This window comes from Vanacampus margaritifer, chromosome 16, assembly GCF_051991255.1.
Source record: "Vanacampus margaritifer isolate UIUO_Vmar chromosome 16, RoL_Vmar_1.0, whole genome shotgun sequence".
Classification (NCBI taxonomy): Eukaryota; Metazoa; Chordata; class Actinopteri; order Syngnathiformes; family Syngnathidae; genus Vanacampus; species Vanacampus margaritifer.
Window position 1 is genome coordinate 13,949,832 of NC_135447.1, and position 26,465 is coordinate 13,976,296.

General features: G+C 42.4%; 1 protein-coding gene across 1 annotated transcript; it reads right to left on the reverse strand.

The window, feature by feature from the left end:
• Window positions 1-678: 678 nt before the first annotated feature.
• On the reverse strand, window positions 679-26,465 carry nsd1b (nuclear receptor binding SET domain protein 1b). Its single transcript, XM_077546323.1, has 24 exons — window positions 26,299-26,465; window positions 23,390-24,231; window positions 22,126-22,267; window positions 21,876-22,048; window positions 15,026-21,800; window positions 14,470-14,582; window positions 14,154-14,403; window positions 13,977-14,077; window positions 13,623-13,665; window positions 13,301-13,515; window positions 12,963-13,100; window positions 12,660-12,783; window positions 11,111-11,311; window positions 10,860-11,039; window positions 9,151-9,307; window positions 8,817-9,022; window positions 8,638-8,750; window positions 7,383-7,529; window positions 7,043-7,165; window positions 6,849-6,965; window positions 6,556-6,697; window positions 6,373-6,479; window positions 5,742-5,943; window positions 679-3,255 (listed from the first exon to the last, which is right to left on the reverse strand). The coding sequence occupies exons 2-24, from the start codon at window positions 24,212-24,214 to the stop codon at window positions 2,663-2,665; spliced, it is 11,187 nt and encodes a 3,728-aa protein (XP_077402449.1). The 5' UTR covers window positions 24,215-24,231; window positions 26,299-26,465; the 3' UTR covers window positions 679-2,662.

Here is a 26,465-nt window from a genome sequence, read left to right on the forward strand (position 1 = left end):
TGTTGCTTTTACTTTTTGCTCGTTTCACACTTTCACCCGACTGTTTCATAAACTGTTAAATAAACGTTTGTGCATGAAAAAAAAGGATGTTGTAAAATGTGTGAAATCTCTCAAAACCCACAAAATGTCAACGGTTAGTGTCCTTGATAGGAAATTACATTGTTGAGGTTAGACCTGTGTTGCTTTCAAGGGCACTGATTTCATAACGTAGAGTTACCAAAAAAACAAAAACATTTTTGTATCTATTATAGTAGCTATTGCTGTTAAAATATTTTATAGTTCTGTATATATTTGAAAATTTCCATGTTCTTTTAAACCAAATAACATTACTAAGTACTCCTGTACCATGTCTAAACAATCCCGTTGCTTGAAAGTGGTCTAAATGCAGTAACTTTTGGTTGCACATTTTCATGTACCATATATGTGTTCAGAAATATTCTAGCTCGGTGACACCATTTAAAATAAACACTTAAATATTTGTCACCACACTAATATTTTTAAACATTAAAAAAAAAATAATAATTCTATATTAAGTTACAAAATATTAATTACAAAATAACATAAAAATGGGAATATAATATAAAGTGCGAGTGTTGTCTTTTCTGCTTCGTCACCTGAAACGCATCAAATGGTGCAGACAATAAACAGCGACACATTATTAAAATGGGAATTTGCCACTTGCAGTTCTACTTTTTATTTTTGGCTTCATGTTGGAGCAGGAAAAAAAAATGAGGCCAGTACAAAGTGCTTATTTCACAACATCTTATACATATATATATTTATATATATATTTACTGTATATTCATGTAGATTTGCATGTATGGATGTTGGCGAGACGGAAATCGGCTGGAATGAGACGTGTGAGTAAGGGGCGACCAATCCATTCCTTCAAAATAGCTCTAGGGAGAAGACACTTTAAGGCAGATCTCGCTCACGCTCACACACGCACACACACACACACACAATATTTAATTTAGTCTTGAGGACGACGACGACACACACTCACACTGAAGCAACATGGTGGCGGTTGTTGTGCGTCACGTTTACAGTAATATAAATAAATGACTACAGCGTACACACTGCAACTTAGTGCCATCTCTGTGGTGTTTTCAGTGTTAAGACCTTTTTTTGCCCCTTTGAAAATGTGATGGAAATGTCTCATCTGGACAAAAGTATTGGGACAAAAGAAGTCTGTACATGTTATATATCATAGCGAACGAATGGATGGATGAGTACTCACCGAGGGTGAATGCTTGTACAGGTACCAGTCTGGAAAAAAAGTGGTATAGAATGTCCCTAGTTTATTGCGTTTGCCTCACAGGTAAACATTCTGGGTTCGAATCTTGGCTGGGACCTTTTCATGTGAAGTTTCCATGTTCTTCCTGTGCCTAAAACAAAGACTAAACTGTCCACAGGTGTGTAATGGACTGGCAACCAGTCCGGTGTTTAAACATCACGAGGACAAGCACTATAAAAAGAGGAGTGAAGGGCACTGTGTCCCAATACTTTTGTCCATCTTGTGTGTTTTTTTTGTTTTGTTCTCCCCTCCCCCCAAATTCCAAGAAATGTCCTTTGGACTCGAGTGCTTTGTCACGATTCCGCCCGTGATGTCTGGCAAGCCGTCACCTTCACGTTTCTCTGAAGCACCATAGAAAGCGCGTCGCTCCCGTGGTTGGTCCAAAGGTCCAAAATGTCTGCCGTCCTTGCTGACGGCGTCTAAGGAAGCAACAAGTGTCCAGTAAAACAGGAAAGTCCTAATCGAGGCTGACTGAAGGTGACTGCTACTCAAGTGGATTACAAAGCTTATGCGAGAGAGTCAATATGAAAGCTGGCAACTTTTCGCCTTTACACACACTAAACATTCAGAGAGTATGTAGAAGTCTGGTATATGGGAACTCTTTTGAAAATAGCCAGCAACGAATAAGGGAAATATAGTATTATCTATCTTAAATACAATTACACGTGTCATTTTAGACATTTTTTTTAAAGATGTTACATTAATAACTCTACTAATAATTGAACGCTAAGTATTAATAACCCCACTTAGTGCAAAAGTGAGCGCAAGAGGTTTTTAACAATTCCTCAAAACTATTTTGGTCACATTTTAGCAAGAGACCTCAATATAAAAAGATAATGCACATTCACAATTTAATGTGAAACCACAAGTAATTTACACCCACTGTAAAGTGTGTAATTGCCTATAGAAGCCACAAATTGGCGACAAAGCATGTTTTTCTATTAGACAAGGCCACAGCTTCATAAATGAAGCTCCTAACCTTCAGATTAACACAGTTCTTTTCTAGTCGTATTAGAGGTGGGCTTTCCCATGAATAAATAGCAAGTTCCCCGTTACAGTCCATTTGCATCGGTAACCAAAAGGTGCAGATTCAGCAGAGGGAGCCGTTTGGTCAACTATTGCGCGGAAATGGCAGAATCTTGTGGCGACAGCTTTCATATTGACTCTCGTGAGGTGTACCTAATGTTATGGCCGCTGGAAATGAGGTCATGGCGGAACACCGTGAATGAAACATTTGTTATTTTTTACAGTTGTCGTCAGTGAATGTGTGCAAAGGGTCCAAGCTTGCGTTGCAAGTGCTTCCTGTAACAGAATTAACGACACACTAGTGGGAGTCCATAAAGTTGTTATTAACAAACCACAGCGTCACTCCTCTTCCTCCTCCTCCTCATCATCATCATCATCTCTGATCTCCAGATATTCCAGAGCCTCCTCGTCATCATCCTCGTCGTCTTCTTCTTCCAGCATCTCCTCCTCGTCCTCCTCCAGGACGTCCCTGTCCTCCTCGTAGGAGGAGATAGGTGAGTACTGCGGGAGGTCAAAAGCGCCGACACCCGCAGGAGGCGAGGCGGCCGGCGCCGAAACGGGAATGGTGATGGGCACCGGGATGGAAAAGGCGGGAAACGACTCCTGGCTGACACAGTCTTGGACTATGGCGGGGACGGGGGGCGCGCCGGCGGGGGAGACGTTCGGCACGACGGAGGACGGGGTGATGACGGCCATCCCCAAGCCCGACGTCAAGGGCCGGGACTGGGGGTTGTACTCGCGGATTTCGCCCGGCTCCAGTGGGTCAGGCCCGCACGGGTCGTGCTCTGTGCAGGACAGCTTGCCGTCCAGCTTGGAGATGAAGAGCAGGCCCTCGCGGTGCTGGCCGCAGAAGGAGCTGGGACACATCTCGCAGAAGGACAGCGCCTCCTTGCCGCAGACGTCGCACTGGTGACGTGGACACTCCCAGCGGCCTGGCGACAACAGAAGCAATAGTATCAGAAGAACTCCAATGGAATGAGACCATTTTTATATTATATATATATATAAAATTTTAAAAAATATTATTTATATATATTATTTATATATATATATATATATATATATATATATATAAAATTTAAAAATTATTTTATATATTAGAGGTGTCAGGAGATAAAAAAAATGTAATAGTAATTAATCACAAATTGTATACTTTATAATTGTATATTTTCTAAATGTACAATAAAATGTACACAAATCTTTTTCCGAAGTTTTCATACTCTGGTTACCATTATAGTGGAAAAAAGATGCTGTCAAAGTTAAAGCATTAACTAATTAATTAATCACAAAAAACTATCGCATTAATCATGTATTAACGAAGATTAATTTTGACCGCAGATGATCCTTTAGATGACAGCGGATGGTTACGTTCAAGTTAATACAGATTGTGTTTGAACAATAAACATAACTATATGTATTAAAGTAAAGCATTTATAAATGTTTGTATATGATGTTCAGAATATTTGTTAATGTCAAGTAGTAATTAATTGATGAGAAAAAGAGGAGGATGAGCGTGTGCAGTGGATCAAAAAATGTTGAGGACGTCTTCATAACATTAAATGTCGAAAGAATTAACATAAGTGCTCTTTAAATTTGGCCGGCAAAAAATGTTCATAAAAAGCCTTTTTAATTAAGCGATTAATCAAAATTCTAAAATGTAATTAATCTGATTTAAAAAAAATTAATCGTTTGACAGCTCTAATAAAAATTAAAAAGATACTGTAAAAAAGTGTGCTATTGATTTGTGTTGGTCATTTTTTTGCCACTAGATAGCATAATTGCTTTTGTAAGACTGTGGTGACAGCTCAGTGCATTTTTCTTTTCATATTAACTCTTTTACTGCCAAAAACGTTAAATGACGTTCTGCAAAAACCTACGGAGGAGCGCCAAAGACGTTAAAAGACGTCCACCCATTTTTTTTTTTTAAACGGGTGCAGGGAAGGCTTGCGGAGCTGTCCTGAAAGTTTCAAGCAGGTCTAGTGAGCCTAATGACTATTTTTGGCCCCTAGAGGACAGCGATGACTCTCTTTTGACAAGATCGGGTGGGCGTCAGCAGAAGACGTGAGGCGGGGCTAGAGTGTTGTGGGGACAATGGCTGAAGAAGCCATAATGGCGGTTGCAAGCAGCTCACGCTAGAGCAGTTTTTTTTCAAAGACGAAAAGCATCAACCAACGATAAAGAGCACATTGATGACGACGATGATCATCATCGATGATGATGATGATGGTGACTCCGTGGTTGGAAGCATTGACGCGGCAGTAGAATACGTTAGGCGGAGCTAGATGGAGGAGGAAGCGGACAATGTTGCAAGCAGCTCACAGTTGGGAATTTTCAACGCTAAAGGGCACATTGATGACGACGATGATCATCATCGATGATGATGATGGTGACTCCGAGGTTGACGGCGAAGTTGGAAGCGTTGATGCGGCGGCTATGACGACGTCATAAAGGTTCACGGGCTAGCGATGCTGACACCGGAAAACGCGGAGCACAAGTGAGCACGCTCAGGCGGACGTTCAATCGGACGACGAAGAGTACCCCGAGTCCAATGCATATTCATCGGAGGAGTGGGTACAGTCTGCTACTTGCCATTTATTCCCCAGAAAAAAAGGCCGTCAAGAAAGTGTAACGTCTGCACGCGAAACGGACAATGAAAGTGAAAGTAATCTGTTGTGCGAATCCTGCTCCCTCTCCTTGCACGCAGGAGAGCGTTACAAAAAGAAAAATTATATTTGAAACATCCACATAATTGTAAGTAGTACCACAGTTGCACACATTTGTAAATAGTTTGCGAAATTGTTTTGTCAAATTGTTACACTGTTGAATGGAAACAAACGTATTTTGCAAACTAAAAACACTTTTTCATTGTTGGTGAAAGCGTTTTACAGATGTAAAGCACTATTTAGGTGTTTGTGGCATCATTCATGGACAAAAAGAAGTGTACAATTCACTAGAGTGCATGAAATAACATCGTTTCACAAAAAGCTCTTTTTCTCCGTTTTTTGTTTTTTAAAACTAACCATTTTCTATTGTTGATTACTGAAGAACGGAATAAGGTAGAAACAAACTTTTTTTCAATTTTTCATTTGGTAGTATGTGTGTTTCCATAGTCCAAACAACATTTTCTGTGGACCTTGAAAGATCAGTCAAAATGCTTAAATCGGCTGGCACTGGCGAGAACCCGTTTCTGAAAACGTCTGGCAGTCAAAGAGTTAAGAGCTATCTAATCTTTAACATTAAGTAACATGTGAAATTCTGCACATTTAAAAAAAATTGTAAAATACAACTTGACCCCAGTCTCCACAAATATATGCAGTGTGTTTCGAACCAGTACAGGCTTTCCAAGTAAAGGGCGGACATTAGTGCATTAAAAAAATTAGCAGCGTTAAAAGAACAAGTGTGATTGCCCGAGACTGACCGGCGGGCCTCTTGGTGAGGTTGAGGCAGTCGGCGTGGTAGACCTTGGGGCACCCGGGCTTCTTGCAGGAGACCATCTGGCCACCGTCGCCGCAGCTGAAACACTCGTCCTCGCGCTCTTTGGTCACCACCACCTTCTTCTTCCTCCTGCCGTGGCCGCGCCGCTTCATCTTGCGGCCTTTATCGTCTGACGGCGGGTTGTTCTGATGGGAAAAGTCGATCATTTGACCATAGGGCTCCAACGATTCAGCGAGTGAGCATTTTGTTTTTAGTTGCTCACTATAATATAAACGCACCATTTTGTGTAGAAATCAGAGGCCAGGAGGAAATAATCCGTAAAAATTTGGGATTATTTGTTTCACATATCAAAAGATGTGGAACAAACAAACACAAACTTACATTCACCGACACCCATGTCACTCACCACTTTTAAAGCCAGCAACATTCAAAGTCACAGAGGACAAAAATCATACCTGCACCTCTTGAAACAGATGTAATAATAAAAAAAAATAAAAAAATCCATTTAACCGATGGGATAGTCTGTAGAATACTCGATTGTGAGATTATTTGATAACTGCAGCCCTAATTTACTATTTACAAAACAACAGATAAAAGAGAAGAAGGAAGCAGACCTTGGGCCTCACGCCAAGAAAGCCGCTGCAGTTGGGCGCTCCGCACTTGCACACAGTCTTGCCGTTGCCCAAACATTCCAGGTTGTAGTTGAAGGTCAGTTCAGTGCCTGAGCACAAAAACACTCCGTAAGAATCCGTCTGGACCAGTGGACTTTTATTTTATTTTTTTGTGGAGCAGCCTACCTGCCGAGACGTCCACCAGGGCAAACAGTCCCACGCGCGTGTCGCCGCTCACCGTCCACTTCTGCGTCTCGCAGTTGGGCTGGCAGCAGTGGTTCATGAAGCGAGCCTCGTTCCCTTTCGGACCGGCATCGATGATGCGATCCTGACAGACAAGTCGGAAACATTTTAATATTTAATGCAAAGAATAAAATCCATTGTGAAGGAAAATAATTGTAACTTGTGTGTGTTTTGTATTAGCATTTAATGCTATGAATTAGCATTTAATGCTAAGTAATAGTTTTGAGTCCACATACCTTGTCCAGCGTTAGCATGTAGAAGTTACAGATGTCGTGCTCTTGGGCGTGTCTGATCCTGGTCCGGCACTCCTCCTCATCGATCACCTCCCCGACGTACTCGCTCACAAACTGACCCTGATGGCGAATGTGCGCAAAGAACTTCCAGCAACTGCTTGAAGGAGCGCACGTGCATGCGCGTGGACTTGTCATACCTTTTTGATGTCGTGCACGCAGCGGAGGCCCCAGCCTCGGGACAACGTCCTGAAGATCTCCACCTGGCTGTACTGACGCCTGCTGAACGTCTGGTTGAGGCAGCGCTCGCCGGCCGGGCAAACCTGTGACGGAATTGTAGTTAATACAGAGTACTCAATCGATTGATGATGAATAAACATGTCTTTTAAAAAAAATTACATTTAATACATACAGCAAAACCACGTTTATATGTATTTTTCATTGCTTCCCAAGTCCAGTGTGGACATATTAGGTACACCTGCATGAATTTAATGAGCCAACGAAACACTTGGTTGCAGACCCCCGCCATTTTCTTTGTACCTGCGGGTGACATTCGTACAGCAGCATGCGGTTGATGCACTCCGAGTCCATGCCGCACGGGCTCTCGTCCGTCGCCTTACAGTTGCAGCGCGGGATCTCTGACAAGTCGGCCGTGACAATTTGGACCTTCCCGATTGGCCGATTCACCTGCGGGAGGAGGAGTCAAAAATGGAGAGAAGTTGTGGGAAGCAGTAATGGGAGGCTTTATGCATACAATTTGGGGAATGTTTGACCTGCTGCGACCTTACTAACGCATCTTCCCAAAAGTGCTGCCATTGGGTGACTTTCTCATTGCAGTTGTGATTGGATAAAACGGATGTCGATCATGAAACGGAGTCAAGGATTGGCTGTGATGTCACTCAAAGTGTGTGTATCCATATTCAACATGTCACCTGGTAAATACTATTTCTAGTTTATTTTTAATTAATTGTATGCTTTTCTTGATGCACATCATTTAATATATTAAAAATAAATAAAGAATAAAAGTTAATTACTAGTTATTTATCATCATCATCATCATCATCATTATTATTATAATTATTAGTTAGTTATTGCCTGTTGCCAGGCAATTAAACCTTGCTGGTTTTTCAAGACATTTGGAAAAAAAAGGAAGAAAAAAAAAGAGAAGAGCTTAAATTTCTTGTTAATGCATGAAAACACATTATTTGCTTTGTTGATATTTTTATTTTTTTTAAGAGTGTGTTATTAAAATAAATAAACAATTGATCTCTGCTTCCGATTTAAAACAGTGTGCAATGCGAACAGGAATAAAGGGTGTTTGAATACTAGAATAATTAATAATTCAGGTTCACGTAGTTAATTTTCCCTAATTTTATGTAAACATTGAAACAGAAATATGTCGTAATTTGGCAAGGGTTATTTTTAATCCTCATTTTTAATTAAAAAGGACAGCTCAGTTCAATTAGATTTTATTAATAGAAGCAATCCAAGTACTTACTTCAGTTAATGAATATGATTGTATCAGTTATTGCATTTACTTATTTTTTATGTTTAATTGACATTATTAGGCAATACAAATAAATAGTTTGCAATATTGTTTATAATTGTTAATTAAAATTTTTTATGTGAAGTTTTGGCACTTTCTTATTAAAAGTCATCCATGTATTAAAGTTAAATGTCACACAACAGTAACTAATAACATAAAACTAAACTTTCACTATTACGACCAATATAGGGCAAGTTATTTACAAAAACAGGAAAAGTAATAAACTGAATCCCCACATGGAGATCTAACCTTAATGTGTTTGTACGGTGGCGGCTTCCTGTCGTTCTTCCTGTCCTCTTGAAGCTGCCGAAGCTCCTTCTCGGCCTGAAGCTCGCGAAACCGTACCGCTGCCTCCTCCAGAGCTATGGGCGGGCGCACAGGAAGTCATCACGATTTGTCCAGACGTACACCGGGTGGCATTTCCTGACCTTTCTTGTAAGTGGCGTCCACGCCTTTGCCCATCTTCTCCTTGCTGTTGGCGTCCACGTCCATGTAGGGAAAGACGCGCGCCTGGTAGGTCCACAGGTAGTCGTTGGAGCCAAAGAAGTGGACGGGGAACTCGCCCACGTCATGCCTCATGCGCTGGATGTTCTCCGGGATGCTTTTGGGGTGGCTGACCTCGGCGGGCCACCACCTTGGCGGAAAAAGCAACAAATAAAATGCAGCACTTCACTGTAAATATTGTGTCTGCAATTCAATTTGATTGGACAATTATTCACAATTTACCACAGCTATAACTGATATTTTATCTCTGTTACTGACCTGTAGCGTCCCACCTTGACCCACAGGATGTCCTTAAAGTGAGGCTTCTTGCCAGCCTTGCAATCGTTGCAGTACCAGCTGCCTTTGGGCATCTCCATGTTCAGGCACTCACGGTGGAAGGCGGCCGGGCACGCCTCGCAGCACAGCAGACTGCCCCCTGCAGGACCAAATTAGAACATGGAACGTCCACATGGGGTGCAGGGTGTTTTTTTTTGCTCTGTCTGTGATTAATGTTAGGTTCTTACTGGTAGGCGTACTGTACAATGGATATTTTTTGGCCTTGGTGGAGGTCTATGTTCTTGCTGATCCCCTCTCCCCTTTAGTTTTTGTTATGATCTGTATATTTATCTTACATTGGATAGGAAAGGTGTTCAGTGTAAAAAAAAAAAATGCTGGAATTTACAAAAAAGGGATTTATGTAAATATACACAACTCACAAAAGGTTAGGGATATTTGACTTTGGTGAAATTTCAGGACAAACCTGAAATGCATTCTAACCTTTACAGGTTGACTTAATGTGATCTCCTCTAAGCTTATGAATGCACATGTCCATGTTAAATGTTTCAGTAGTTTTTGCACAAGTTGCTGTTCTCTAACCAAGGGCTTAAGGGCAAAATTCCCGAACGAAAATGCTCCAGCTCATGGAGGTGGGGCATCATCAGGGAACGGCTGTTGGAGACTGGTGTATCTCAAATGGAATGACTTGCACTTTCTCCGGACCTGAATCCTATTCAGAACCTGTGGGATCATCAGAGTCGTCGTGTAGAGGCTGAAAACTCTGCAGCCCAGAACTTCAATGACCTGAGGGCTCTCCTTCAAGAAGAGTGGGATGCCATGCCTCAGCAAACAATGAGTTGAGACTTGATGCTCAAGGGCATATGACGAGTTATTGAGATGTTGACATTTTTTTGTTGTGGTGTACCCACCATTGTTGTTAGAGATGACGAAATCACCAGCGTATCCTTCTACTTAAATGTCGTACTTTCAAGATATGATATCACTGTAGCGTGAACTTTTTACATTTGTCATAAATTTCACCTAAAAGCCAAATATCCCTAGCTTTTTTGTGAGCAGTGTAGAGCAATAAAGAAAATTCACACATTAAAAAAAATCTGAAATTACAAATAATTTGTCTCTACCAATGTAGTTTTAAGTTGATTGATAATTTCTGTGTGAAAATGTTTCAGTAGTGGAAACAAGAAATCCAGATTTGATCCTGATTGCACGTTTTTCATAAAAAATTGCCCAAATTTTACTCACATTTTTAAAACGGCTTTACATTTATCGCTGAATATACAGTATGTATATTATTAGATCAAAATATGATAACAATTTTACCTTTATATAAATATAGTAAGTATTTTTTCTAATCCTATAATTATTACATGTCAGGTAAGAGAGCTCACATGCCTCAAGGTGGTCATTTTGACTCAAGTTAAAGTTTCTCAAGGGCTTCTTCAAGTAATGGAGATTTATGTAACATCTAATTCAGCATAAAAAAATTCCGTTTGTCAAATCTTGCTACATTGTGTCCAGAGGAAATATTAAATGTCGAAAATTTCTGTTAATGGGTTGATATTAAAACTCATTGACTTCCAACCAGGTTAAAATTAATCTTTGACGTCTATAGCCGTCATTGGCAGTGAATGAGTTGAGGTTGCAGTGTGCGTTTAAAAACTGCTAATCGCAAGAGAGTTGTTTGTTGTTACCTTCAGTGCACACAAAACACCAGCTGACGTTCACATGCTCGTGGTTTTTGACCCCGCGCCGTGGTGTGAAGTGGTTGGGACAGATGATGCTATTGCTGGAGAGGACCACGCAGCCGGCCGCCATGCACAGGTCGTTGGCGTGGTAAGCCACTGGGCAGCGCACGCACCGCACCAGACGACCTGGCCGCAACAACACGTGTAAAGCCAGGGGGCGCCGCGGCAACATGCATCGGGACTAGCGAGCATCTCACCTTTGGAAACGGAAGGACTGCCGGGGTTAGCGATGAAGCAGGTGAGGCAGACGTGGATGGAGCAGCGGAAGCCGCGGCCGACGGCTGCGGTGAGCGCGTAGGCGGCGATGCACTCGCCGTGGTAGAACTTGCCGCACACGGGGATCATGCAGCGCCGTACGTCTTCGCTGCGCTTCTTGCACACGAAGCATGTGTGGATTCCTGCGTGTTATATAGAAACGGTTACACCAGTCTTTCCCAACTTTTACTGAGCCAAGGCACATATTTTGCATTAAAAAATATCTTATGGCACACCACCAAAAAAATCACAAAGTAAACACACAGTGATGCCTTCTCACCATGCTTGTAACCTAAAAAACACTTTTATTGCAAAATCACCTCACCCCACTGACATAATTAGAGACAGGGATGTGATTTGACCAAAGTGAAATTATCTGAAAATTTAGCCTGGGTCTGGGGGCCGCTGGCACCCAGCTAGGTCCAGGGCAGTGGCCTGGTGGGGGGACAAGGGGGGCGTAGCCCCCCGGAGCTCATGGGTTTTCCGTGTTTTTAAGTATTTTCAATGCACTCACATGACAAAGAAATAGACAAAACAACAGCATAAATTTTCAATGTATATTGAACTATCCCATATAAAATGGCAGTTTTAGTCAACTCAAAATCAGTCACATTCAAAAACATTGGACTGCCTTTGCTTTTAAAAACTATCACTGAGAATATCATCATATCTAACTAATGTGATTACTAAGTTAACACATAAATAATGTTGAAGAGTTCAAATTTCATGAACAAATAATTGTATCATGACCAAATGAAAAGAAACTCATATTAGAGCATACCACAAATGTCTTTGTTATAGCAGAAGATGTTATCTGTCGGAGTCATGTGCATACACAATGAAATACAAAAAACAAAACAAACAAAAAAAAAATTGTTTTTTTTTTTTGGGGGGGAGATAAAAAAAGCGGAATTCCGCGAATTAGCGGAAAAATCACATCCCTGTTAGAGATGATCTCTTGTGATACCAGAGGGCAGTATAATACAGTCTTTACAGGCAAAAACAAAGAAGAGTTTCACAACTAGTGACTCAGTAGGCTGCAGTAATATTAGTTGTTTTTCACAGAGGATAAAAATGTAAGCCTGTGAGTATTGTTATATTGTCTGACTACGTTTGTGGGTACGTTTGTGTTTGAATACCAGTTTCTTGTGGTACAACACTGGTACATAGATGCTATTTGTAAGCCCTTTTATGGCATTTTGCATTACATGCTAGCATTAAGCTAGCGGACATTCAAAGTGATGTGTTTGTTTTAAATACAAGAGTAACTTTCTTTGCTTCATTTTTATTTGAACAGTTAACGTTTAACTCAGAGTGGCACTAAACAGGTCGAAATCTCTTTTTTTAAGATTATTTCACGGTGTCAAACTGAGTCGAGTTAGACAATTTTTGCTCACAAGTCAAAGAAGTGAAAAAGCGACGACTTGTGTCTCTTAAAAAAATGATAGAAAAAATAATGGAAGACTTTTGAAGCCTTTTCATTGCTCTTACCCGACTTGCATTCAGGGCACACAAACTTCCCTTTGGGGGCCTCGGCCAGGGAGATGCAGGCAAGGTGGAAAGCACCGCAGCATTGACCCTCACAGAGCAGCAGCTCGCCTGTCTTCTCACACACCTGACAACACACAAGCTGTCTTTACAAACAAAATGGCTACCCTTGATATTTTCCGTTCAAGAATGTGCCTTGGAAAAGACACAAATATCAAAAGGTTGCACACTTCCTCATCCAACTGTAACTCAAAAATTACACAGAGACGTTGGCTAATTAGGGTGTGAGGGTGAATGCAAGGTCACCTGACACACGTTCTCCTTCAAGGAGGCGGGGCCCCCTCGGTCACCGATGATCCTCCTGCCTTGCCCGAGCGCATCGTCACACAGCGATGAGTCATCTCGAGTGGAGGAGAAGCTCTGGTCCAACACGGAGGCTTCCCCCTGAGGACAAAAAGAGAAATTGTGGGTCATTAAAAAAACAAGAAAGCCTTTGTTCACAAGCTGTTACTGTCTTAATTGAAATTTTATGTAAAGTATTAGTGTTATCAGTAGTTAGTTTTGGTGAGTACTCAAGACTGAATACTTGTCCTGGTAGCGGTCTGGAAAACATTTTCTAATCACAAAGTTTTGACTGCCAATACCTCCGATTCTGTCGTGTATTTGAACCCGTCGTCTGCTTGAGGAAGGTGGACATCTGCAAGCGCGTCGTCCGCCTGATCAAACAGCGCCGGTGCCAGCACGGGGGGGCCGGGAGGACTGGGTGGAGTCAGGAGGGTCACCGTCGCCGATGCCGGCGACAACGTGGAAACCGCCGGGCTCACTGGTTTTAAAGCCGGCGGATCGGGTTCTGGATAAACTGTGAGGCAGACGCGTTAGTGAGGTTACATTATCCTTTCATAGCTTTCCGATTAAGATATGAAATGAAGGGTGGAAGGGAGGTTGCAAATCAGCTTCTTCACTGACCTGTTTGAGGAGCATCATTTGAGTTGTTCTTCACAATTTTGATCTGCGTAAAAAAAGTTACTATTAGTTATTATTAGGTAAACCTGCACAAATTTACTTCATTTATCTAGTTACGTTTATACAATTGTTACATTCAATTTTATTCATCTCCATTAAAAAAGTACCAGTTATACAATGCTCAATTTTTAGGTATTAATTTAACAATGTTTATCATTGTTTTTTTCAGCATGGAGTTTAGAAAAGCAGCTAAATATTAGAAGCAACTTAACCCACAAACTAAGCAGGAAAAACTCAGCTCATGGATTGGATCTCATTCGAGATGTTGCAGCCAGTTTAAGTGAACAGATGACGTACCTTCTTCTTCGGGCACACTGAGGCCTCAGCTTCAAGACAATATTGCAGGATCTTGGGAGTCGGTTTTCTCTTCCGCTTTTTTTGCACCAAAGGAGCGTTGCCTGAACACAAAATGTCACAAAAACGTGTTATACTGTAGATTATTATTACTGTGAACAGAGGGCATCTTCATCTCACAGTCTTCTCCGGCAAGGTCTTCCATTGGCGCCTGTTCCGCCTCAGCCTCGGGAGGCGGGGTCAACGTGTCGATGGAAAGCGCCTGCGCCTCCTGCCGGGATGTGTTTTCCGCGCTGGGGATTTGGAGTTCTGTGGTGAGGGTGATTTCCTCCGGAGGCGGAGTCTGCATTTCAGGAAGCGCGTTCAAGGAGGGTGGGCCGAGTGCGTTCTTGTCTAGTACAGGTGGTTGGGATGAAAGTGTTTGGTTGTCCTAGGGGAGGGACAAATTTAATGTTTATTCGTATATTAATAAGATTTTTTTTCTCCTTTTCCTTACCATCGTAATTGTCGGAAGAGGCTTTTTGACTTTCTTCCTTGAGGAAAATATCTGGTCGTACTCTTCGGTCCACTCGAGGAGCCTCTTGCTTGGTTTCCGTATTCGTTTATTGGCTAAAAGATGTAAAAACTTTTAATACTGCATTTGTTAAACACTGACTGCAATATTCATAGGCATGCTAAATGTATTGCATTTCCTTAATGAGTCCCATTGTTTTCCAAACAGGAGATGATACTGCAGAATTTGCAATGTTGAGGTAAAAAAAAAAAAACTCCTCTTTTTACTGTTATAATGAAGAAACTAGTACCACAGGGATGCTTACACAGTCCCCTACTTGTTTTCATCACTTGGTATGCTAGAATTCACAAGCATAATATAAAATATAGTGTGAATTTAGTGTACTTACAGTCACTGAGAACTTACGCTTTCTCCACACTTTTTGTTCATTGATAGCAATGGTATATCTATAGCTATAACTCATGAGAACTGGAGAGGAAAATATTTTATAATACATCACCATTTCATTCAAAATATAATCTAGACTCTCCTTCCTTACCGGATGAATCGTCATCGCCTTCTCCAGTCTTGCAGTCCAGGGTGGTCTTGGCTTTGGTGCAGTTGGAGACAAAGCCATTCATCTGTTCAAAGTCTCCGTCCCACCGCAACAATCCTTCGTCGCTCCCAGGTTGGCCCTCCCAGTGGCAGGCCTGCACGTCTAACAGGGACCGGACCTTAGCTGAGTAATCGAGTACAGAAGAAAAGTTGATTCCTAGCAAGGACCCCACGCCCGGGTAACCGGGTCCAGACCGGGCAGGACGACTAGGCACTTTGCGGTCAGCTTTGCTCTTCATCCAAGTGAAGTTGCTCCTTCTCTTGTAAGGCTCCTTGGACATGTGACTTCTAGTTGTGTCCGTGGATGGACTAAAATCTGGATCATCATTCACAATGCCTTGTTCGAGGCCTGCGAGTGGAGCCATTCCAGGCATCACCAAGGGCTCCTTCTTGACATGGGCACTTGGTGGTCCAATCTCCAGTTCTAAGGGGGCCCCGTCGCGCTCTCGAGTATCATGCATGTCTTTCATCATCATAAGAAACGTGCTGAACTTGTAGTTCATGTCCGGTTTGAAGGCGAGGGCTTTGCCGTTAGCTTGGTCGGTCAAGGATTGAAAGGACACCTCTTCCACATTTTTCAAAGCGTTCATAAAAGAAAATGGCGAGGGAGGCGAAGACAAAGATGTGCTTAGGTCCACCTCCTTTGTCTTTACATTGGAGCTGAGGGGTATGAAGTCCATTGGGGGTGTTGAAGACACCGAAAGGACTTCCTCTTCACTCTTGACTTCAGTGAAATCATGAAACATCAATGGAGGGGTATTACAACTGGAAACTGTGTCCTGATCATAGTCACCAACTGCACTATATTGAGAATCGACTGGTTTTACCAAATTGCTTTCTGGATTCCAAATGGAGTTCTTAGAATGTTGCTCTAGGTTGGCCGGGTTTTTGCTACGACGCAAGAGTTCTTTATGAGCAGCCCTCTTTTTGGCTTTTCTATACTTCAACTTTTGCAGGACCTTCATGGTTTTCAGAGCTCTTGTCATCAGTCGATTGCTGGCTGGAAGATGGGCAGGCTGATCTTGTGGTAGCACGTCGGGCAATTTATCAGGGATGTACTTTGATGTATGGGTATTAGTCTTGGGGGATGATGGCTCTTGCGGCACCTGACTGGTGACTGGATTTCTATCATATTGACAGGGAACATGGGTTGTTACGTCCACCAAACTCGAGGCACAAGTCTCATGTTGCTGTGAACTTTGAGAAAGATCGCAAGATATAGTGGTATCTTTCGAGGCACCAGTTTCCCATATGGCTTCTGTCTCTGTTGATACCGTCTGGGATTCTGAACAGTCAGTATCATTTCTAGATGCACTTTTGTCTGCACTCTTTCTGGAAACAATTGTCTTGTCACTTTTTCTGGAAACACTTTTGTCTGCAATATTTTTAAATGCACTTTGATGTTCACTATGTCTAGAAACACTTCTGTCTTCAGGAACACGTTTGGTATCAGTATTTCTGGACACATTTTCATCTTCACTTTTTCTAGAAACACGTTTGTCTTCATTTTTTCTGAAAACATGTTCGTCTTCAATTCTGGAAACTATTTTGTCTTCACAATTTCGGGACAGAGTTTTGTCTTCACAATTTGCAGAATTTGCAGACACACTTTTGTTTTCATTATCTTGAAAAACGTTTTTTTCCTCAATTTTTTTCAAAACAAGTTTGTGCCCACTATTTCCGGAAAAACGTTTGTCATCATTTCTGGACACAAGTTTATCCTCATTTTTTCTGAATTTTTTTTTGTCTTGAATGGTTCTGTTGACCAGTTTTTGTTCACTATTTCTAGACACAATTTTGTCCTCATTCTTTCTTCTAAGACTGTTGTCCTCGTTTTTTCTGAAAACATTCTTGTCTTCACTATTTCTGGAAACAACGTTTTCGTCTCTAGATTTGTATACAGCTTTGTCTTCATTTTTTCTGTCCTCAGCATTTGTAGAAGCACTTTGGTTTTCCCCACTTCTAGACAGGGTTTTGTACTCACTATTTCCAGGAACCCTTTTGTACTCACTATTTCCAGAAACAATTTTGTGTTCATTATTTCCAGAAACATTTTTGTGTTCACTATTTCCAGAAACACTTTTGTCTTTGGAATTTTCCCAAATACTTGTGTTATCCGTATTTTGAGGAAAACATTTGTCTTCACTGTTTTGGGAAACTTTTTTGTCTACAATATTTTCAGAGATGTGTGCTGCTTTGTCCATCAAGTCAGACTTGGAGGAGGCGGTAGCAATTGCTATTCTTTGGGGTTCATTACTGTTTGGACATCCAGTTTGGTGGTTGTAACTAATAGTAATTTTAGACTTCAAGTAATTCTGAATATTTACGTCTTTACGCATCAACTTAACAAATGGTAGTTTACACATTGCAATCAGAGTTTTTTGAAGGTCTGTTGATGCTTCTTTTGAACTGAACTGTGTCCTGGTATTACTTTCCCTTTCTTCTGTCGTGTAAAAACTACGCAGAGCAACCCTTTCACTGGACCTCAATTTATTCTTATCACTTTGACTGCTGCGCTTTACACTGGCCCTCTTGCTGAACCTTTTTACATGTGTGCTACTTCGAGGAGTAGACCGTTTGGCAGAGCGTTTAGAATTAGGGATTCGCAGACCCTTTAAATAACCACACTTCTCAGAGGACCTGCAAGAATCCACAGACACTAGTGATGATCCCAGAGGGTCAGAGGAATCACTGTATTGCAGTTTTTGTGATGATACTCGACGGTCAGAAGAATCTATTGATTTCTGCTTATGGGACGATCTTCTGGGCTCAGACGAATTCACTGACTTCTGCTTATGTGATGTTCCCCGAGGGTCAGAAGAATCCCTGGACTCCTGCTTTTGTGATGATTCTCGAGGGTCAAAATAATCCACTGATTTCTGCTTGTGTGACAAAACTCGAGGATCAGAAGAACACTTTGACGCCTGCTTTTGTGACGGTCCACGGGGGACAGGGCAATCCCTGTACTCTAGCTTTTGTGATGATACTTCAAAATCAGAAGTATCCCTCGACTTCTGCTTATGTGATGATCTTTGGGGCTCAAACAAATCCATTGACTTCTGCTCATGTGATGTTCCACAAAGGTCAGAAGAATCTCTGGACAGCTGCTTATGTGATGACGTACGAGAGTCAGACGAATTCACAGACTTCAGTTTATTTGACGAAACTCGAGGTTCAAAAGAATCTCTGCACCTCTGCATTTGTGAGGATTCTCTAGGTTCAGAAGAATCCATTGACTTCAGCTTTTGTGACGGAACTCGATGGTCAGAAGAATACTTGGACTCCTGCTCTTGGGGCAATCCTTGATTGTCAGAAGAACGCCTGGACTCCAGCGTCTTTGATATTGCATGTGAGTCGCAAGAATCCATGGAATTCGCCTTTTGTGACGATCCTCGATGATCAGACGAATGCCTGGACACCTGCGTCTGTGATGACCTGCGAGGGACAGAAGAATCCACAGACTTCACCTTTTCTGACAAAGGTCGAGGGTCTGAAGAATCCCTGGACTCCTGCCTTTGTGATGATCCTCGAGTTTCAGAAGAATCAATTAACTTCAGCTTCTGTGACGAAACATGAGGGTCAGACAAATACTTGGAATCCTGCTTTTGTGGCAATCCTCGATGGTCAGAAGAATCCCTGGACTCTTGCTTTTTTGACAGTCCACAGAAATCACGATAATCCATGGAATTCAGCTTTTGTGATGATCCTTGATGATCAGGCGAATCCCCGGATTTCTGCTTTTGTGATGACCTTCGGGGGTCTGAAGCATTTAGGGATTCCTGCTTTTGTGATGTTTGAGTGCGAGAAGAATCCACTGACCCTTGACGGTCAAAAGACTCCACTGACAGCTGCTTTTGTAAGAATCTTTGGGCGTATGAAGAATCCACTAAATTCTGATTTTGTGATGATCCTTGGCGTTGAGAAGAATTCACGGACTTATGCTTATGTGATGACCTCCGGGGGTTTGAAGCATTTAGGGATTCCTGCTTTTGTGATGTTTGATTGTGAGAAGAATGCACTGATTTCTTCTGAGACGATGCTCGAGGGTTAGAATAATCCAAAGATTTCTGCTTTTGCAATAATCCTTGAGGCCTAGAAATATCACGGAACTCCTGTTTTGGTGATGACCTTTGGGCGTCTGAAACATCTATGGATTCCTGCTTTTGTGATGATTCTTGAGAGTAAGAAGAATCCACTGATTTCTTCTGGGATGACCCTTGTGGGTTAGAAGAATCCATTGATTTCTGCTTTTGCGATGATCCTTGAGGGCCAGAAATATCACGGAACTCCTGTTTTTCTGATGACCCTTGGGGTTGAGAAGAATTCACGGACTTATGCTTATGTGATGACCTTCGGGGGTCTGAAGCATCTATGGATTCCTGCTTTTGTGATGATTCTTGAGAGTAAGAAGAATCCGCTGACTTCCACTTTTGTGACGAATCCACTGATTTATTCTGGGAGGATCCTCGAGGGTTAGAAGAATCCAAAGATTTATTTTTTTGTGATGATTCTTGAGGGACAGAAGAATCCACTGACTTCCACTTTTGTGACACTATTTTGGGGTTAGAAGACTCTTTAAAGTCCTTCTTTTGTGACAATCCTTGCAGACCAAAAGAATCAGCCGACTTCCACTTTTGTGACACCATTTGAGGGTTATAAGACTCCTTGGACTCTTTTTGTGACAATTCTTGCAGACCAAAAGAATCCACCAACTTTTGTTTTTGGGAGAATCCTCTATGGTCAGAAGAATCTACAAAATGTTGCTTTTTTGATGATCCTTGAGGGTCAGAACAATCCCTGGACTCTTGCTTTTGTGACACAGTTTGGTTGTGAAAATAATCCATTGACGCCTTTTTTGATGAGCTAACATAATCGACTGACATTTGCTTTTGGGATGATCCTTGAGGGTTGAAAGAATCTCTGGAGACCTGCTTTTGTGAAAGTTCTTGACAATCAGAAGAATGCAAATATTTCTGCTTTTGTGGTGATTCACGAGGGTTCGGCCAATTCATAGACTCCTGCTTTTGTGAGGATCTTTGTAGGTTTGAAGAATTCACAGACTTTTGCTTGTGTGGCAATGTTTCAGAATTAGAATTTTTTTGTGACAATCTTTGAGAGCCTAAAGAATCCACTGACTTCTGCTTTTGCGATAATCCTGGAAGGTCAGAACAATCCATGGGCTCCCGCTTTTGTGATAATACTTGAGGGTCAGACGAATCTACAGATTTCTGCTTCTGCGACAGTCGATCAGAAACATCCCAAAACTTCTGCTTTAGGGTTGATCTTTGAAAGGTAGAACAATCCATAGACCTCTGGTTTTGTGCGCATATTTGAGGGTCAGAGAAATCGCTGGATTTTTTGTGTGACAATGCTTCAGAGCCAAAACAGTCCAGGGATTTCTGTTTTTTGGACGATCCACAAAGTTCAAAAGAATCCTTTGTCTCCTGCTTTTGGGACAATTGTTGAGGGTCAGAAGTAGTCACAGATTTCTGCTTTTTTGATGATCCTTGCGGGTCACAGAAATCCACAGACTTATGCTTCTGTGATGATTCTCCTGATTCATTAGAATCCATTGGCTTATGCTTTTGGGACAATCCTTGAGAGTCTGATGAAACCACCGACTTATGCTTTTGAGAAGACCTTTGAGAGTCCGAACAATTCCTAGACTCATGGTTTTGTGATAGTCCTCGAGGGCTAGGGGAATCCACAGATTTCTGCTTTTGTGACAACCCTTGAGGGTCAGAAGATAACACTGACATTTGTTTTTGTGGCAATACTTGAGAGTCAGAAAAATCATTGAACTCCTGCTTTCGTAGTAATCCTTGAGGGTCAAAAGGTCCCACAGGCTGCTCATTTTGTGAAGATCCAGAAGATTCAGAAAAGACCACTGACTCTTGCAATTGTGACAATCCAAGAGGGTCAGAAGAATTGATTGACTGCTGGTGTTGTGACAACAGCTCAGCAGTACTTTCAAAAGTTTGTTCAGCTACAACGACGTTTTTAGAGTCCAACTGCCATGACTTCTCAGAAACTAACTTTGTTTCGGTATTTACCAATCCAGGCTGGTAACCTTGCCTAACGGAGGAGACCGAATTCCCTTGAGCCATCATGTTTTTATTAACAGCAGAGGTCTTTTTCTTACTGAGTACATTGCTAAAAATTGTACGATCTGACCGATCGGGGCTAACAGTTTTAGGTCGCCTGTCTTTGCCTGATTTACTGAACCACAGACCACTTTGCATCTCTGGTTGTTTCTTTTCCTCCTTGGCGACATTAGCAGATGAGTGAGTAGTTGTAGTTTGACGTTCAAGTGCTTTAGGACACAAAATCTTTGGGACCGAGTCAAGGTCCGAATAAGGGCACTCTACATTCTTATCTGCTTGGTTAGCTCTACTATGTCGGCTCTTTTTTGAGTGCTTTTTTGAGGAGTTAAAGTCTTCACTCTTGTCAGAAGACTTCTTTAAAGTGCCTTGCTTATTGTCTACTGGGGATGATATCTGAGAAGATATGATTGACCCATTGATTGTGTGCGAATTCTCCGGAAGATTGGAGGCAGCTGGAGCAGAAGGCGAAATAGGTGGACAGAGATTGGTCACCATCGGGGAACTGTCCTGGAAGGTATTGTCTATGGTTAAAGAATCTATGTTGGGTCTTTGCTGGAGAATGGTTTCGGCTTCAGCCACACTGAATTCCCAAGACACCTCATACCGTTTAGGGACCTGTGGAAACACAAAGTCATTAAAGATACACATCAATATTTAATTGTTGCAATTAAAAAGAAAGAAGGGAATTACTGTGTATTTGTGGTTCTGCCCCCTTTGTTTCCCCTTCCTGCGCAGTTGCGCAAGCTGCTCGAACTGAAAGCCTCCGTGAAAAATATGAGTTGATTTATCCTCCACCCAGGCTTGCTCCTCCGGGTCCCCAAAAGTCCTGATGTGGTAGAGTCGACAGGGCCGATCGCTGGGCTCTAAAGATAGTCAGAATCATCGGTTAGCATCCAAACGACAAGACACGAGCCTATAGTCAACAATGTTACTGGCCCACCTTTCACCCTGTGATAAACTCCCTGCGTAGGGTCAACAATCACCTCGCACGGCCACCATGGCCGTCGGTTGAACTTTGCCCAAATGACCTCACCCTCTAGAAACTTGACAGGTGGTACAGAGCTTCGTTTCATGTCGCTCTGCTGTTGACGACGCAAAAAACAGCCATGAAACATTTAGCATTCACTACACAATGCACTACGAACGTTCCGTTCGTCAACATAAACAGACACAGAGAATGTGTGTTTTCATTTTTTCACCTATCCCCAGTTGCAGCCATCTATCTACTGTAGTCTGCTGAACTGTGACTATTACAACACTCTGTGTAAATAAAAAGAAGCAAAAGGTAAAAATAACTGTTAGGGTATGTGACCAGACCTGAATTATAGATTGCAAGACTTGCTGGAAGGCTACAATGATCATAGTTGTTCTTTCTGTCAGACCCATTATGAGTTATGCTTCATTCACACCAAAACCGAAAAGGCGATCTGGAACGCTTCCTTCGCTATCATTTCACCGCGTAGTTTTTTTTTTTTAACGATTGTCGCTCATTCTTGCATCCGCGCACACCGAGCACCGCCGACTACGCCAAACGCAACCTCCGCGTCGCCCCATGCACTTTCGTTGCAGCCCACGAGAAGTACATTGACGACAATGCAAACGCGCCGCCGAAACGCCTCCCTCCCAGAGTTTTGGTGTGATAGCAGCATTAAAACAGTGGTGTCAAAGTCCGGTCCTCGGGGGCCTGAGTCCTGCATGTTTTAGAGGTTTCCCATGTTCAACACAACTGATTCATATTTAAGCTCATCAGCTAGCTCTGCAGGTGTGTTGGAGTAGAGAAACCTCGAAATCATGCAGGACTCAGGCCCTCAAGGACCGGATCTTGACACATGTGAGTTAGAGCTTAGTTAGCAGCAACAAATAGAAAAACATAGTGAGCCTGGTTCTGACCTTAGGCAAATACTGTGAATCTGTCTTTCAGTAGAAAAACAAATACAGTAGTCCCTAGTAGTATGGAGAAGGAACTACAACACCTTTACAAAGGGTGATTTACAATAATATTGACATGACATTTCGAGGCTACAAACTGCGCAAAAGGATCGTGTTTGCGCAGCGGTGTAAGAATATGTGGTCACATGCGGTCATGGTTTCAGGAAAATATTTACTGTAATTAATTTAGTAAAAATTCAGATTACGCTGTAAGAAGGTAACTCTGATGTAAAGCGAGGACCTGCTGTACTCTTTGTAACTGAGATAACACTTGCCATCAAATGCCTGGAGGGGCTATCGCCAAACAGGAAGAGATCTGTGTCGCTCTCCCACTCGTCGTCAGAAACATCCCAGTACCTTCGGCGAAAGCCCGACGACTGGGACCGGGTAATGACTTTTGCTGATGAAACATTTGCATTCTTGGCCTCCGACTGCAAGTCCACAGAGGCAGTCTGAAGCTCACTCTCTGAGGTCTTGTGTTTATCCCGTGAGTCTGTGACGGCAAGGTACGTCTCCTCCTGCTGCTCTTTCGCACAGACGTTGTTATCCTCGTCCTCAAACAAAGACGATTCAAAGTGAAGGAGGCCATTTGCAAAGGGGCTGTTGCTATCGAGAGAGAAGGCTGGGCTGGGCGGGCATGAGAAACAACCGTCCGTCTTCCTCTCTGACACACTGGGACTGCTACAGCTGGCTGCCGGATCCTCTTTAGAGCTGCCGCTTTGGACCTCAGATTGTTTTGTAAAACTGTCATCGTAGTAATCCCTGCCAGAACAGTCGACCCACGAGTCCCGCTCCGACTCCTTCTGATCGGACCCCCACTCCCAGCTCTTACCTGGCCGAGCGGGCAGAACTAAATCGGGTTGGCTCACCATGGTGGTGAGATGCTGCAGCCTTCTCAAGGGGCTGTAGGTAGATGAGGGGGGCGAGGGGTCCCTCTGCGCGAAGCCGTAGATGGATGCACGCTGCAGGGAGGAGGCGGCGGCGGACATGGTTGGGCGGAGGTCGCTTTTGTTGTTGGATTGGGGGTAACGGGAGAGGTCACAGGCAGGGGGTATAGGGTGGCTGGACTCCCGGCTTGGGCCTGCATGTAGTCCACTCATGCTGGCATGCTTCCTCCCTGAAACAGGAACAATGACATCAGTATATAATGTCCCCTTCCCCCAAATTTCTGGATACACCTCTATTTATGATATATATTTTTGATAGTATTGCAGACAAAGGGCCCACTTAGTCCCTGTTGTAGTAAACCTATGTCTCCTGTGTTCTTTGTCTTTAATCAACGTAATGGTGAATCAGTGAACACCGCACATATGTGGTTGGACATTAAGGGAACCTATCCTCAGTTATCTGCTTAATAAAATAAAAATTAAAAAATGCTCTCTGTTTTGTGCTCAGGCCAAAGCCATGTCTAAAATAAAATATTGCTTTGATGCCATCTTGGGACCAAGAAACTACAGTATGTTCAAGTGAGGGGAGGAGGTTTATTTAGTCAGGCTATAAACGTATAACATTGTCTAATAGGATAAAAGTGCTCTGCAAGCGTCTTTTGGCATCTACCGGCAATTACAAACCATTTTAGGTGAGTGTCAATTACTTGAGAATTTTCATATTCATGGAAAGGCTTAGTTGGTCCCTACCTTCTGCTAATAATCGGAGTACATTGTATAAGATCCATTTAAAGAAAAAACTGGTTTGGATCTTAAGCTGAAAACTGGTGCGCCCAATCCTTGGGTTCAGTATGATTAAAAGTTCAACGGCTTTGGTATAATGTAATAACTGCGCATTTGCAAAGTAAAATATTATAATTTACATTTATAATTATTATTTTTTTAATTAAAAAAAAACTCCTACACAATTACCACACTGCCGATTCTCTTCTATCAGGTGCTGAGTTATGGCAATAAATAATCAATTTCAAATGACAAATTTGGATCTTGGGCTAAAAAATGCAGCTCATTCATCCCTGAATTTTGCACTACTGTAGATTAAAAACAACTGTTTGGGTTTTTATAAACTAACAACATAGACACAGATGATGTTATGTGTCCATTGGTCACAGTTACAGGGGTTTTCCTGTGTACAAAATTCAGAGGCAGCCACGTCCATCTTATTTGCTCACCACCTCCAGCCTAAGTGACTGATAATGAATAAATACTTTAACATGATAATAGTCATATTCTTATTGGAACTATTATTCGTATTATTGAAACATGGGTGACTACCGATACCTGGTATCGGTAGTCACCCATCATAGTCAGGATGATACTACCTCCGCCTAAATTTGAGCCAGGAAAAATCCTAGTATAGCGCCAGCTATTGCTGAGGAGAACTTACTTGATCTAAGACTTTTGTTGTTGCTTTTTAAAATTTGGAATTTGTGGTATGTGTACCCCTGAAAAGGGGCAAGGAGGCATGTATACATATTAGAAACGTTTGATACATTTACAAATTAAAAAAAACATTTGTCAATTTAAAAACAATTTATACTACAGTCTTCTTCTAGGGGGTGTGTTGAGGGTGTCGAAGGGGGTGCGTGTCTTAAAAAACTTTAAGGTGAAAATTAAAAATATATATAATCTATTTTTATTGACTAACTTGAGCAGAAAATTGTGGTAGGGACACAAATTGTAATGGTAGTTTGGAATATTAACTATGATACCTCTAAACTACTGCTTATTTGATTGCTTTCTTCTTAGGGGTCCGCGGCTTGACAAATCTTGCTTCAAGAAAATCCATCATTGTGTGTCAAATGGCAACCGGACTGGGTGACATCTTGGGAGACATCTTTTTGTGGCCGGTGCAGCCATTCCGGTAGGAGGCGTCCATGTGATGAACATCGTGTCATACATTTGTATGTATAACGTGTGTGTTTGTGTGTGAATGCTGCATGGGGGCACACACTCTCAGAGGCATTAAAATGGCCCTCGTGCGTGTGCGCGTGACACTGTGTGTGCAAATTCCCGTTTGACACTGTGTGTAGTGTGTGTAATGTCAAAATAGAACAAAACATGCAACAGAGGACGACGCCAGAGTAACACACACACGCGCGCGCGCGCGCAGACACGAATAGGTTCGGCTTGTGTCTACGCGTGCGCGCGCATCAGTATGGTTAGAGAGGCACGTAAAAAAAAACAAAAATCACGCAAAACGCGGTCGAACACGGCATCGGTGGCGAGATTCTTACCATTCCCACGTCGAGCAGCTTCCACGGGAGCCCCACCGCCTCCATTGTGCCCACCAAATGAGGCAATTCCCGGATTTTTGACAGCGGATGAGAGAGACAGGAGAGTCCCGGCGGCCGCACTACTAGGCCCGGATCCCGAGGAGCACTCACTCCCCCCCTCCTCTGCC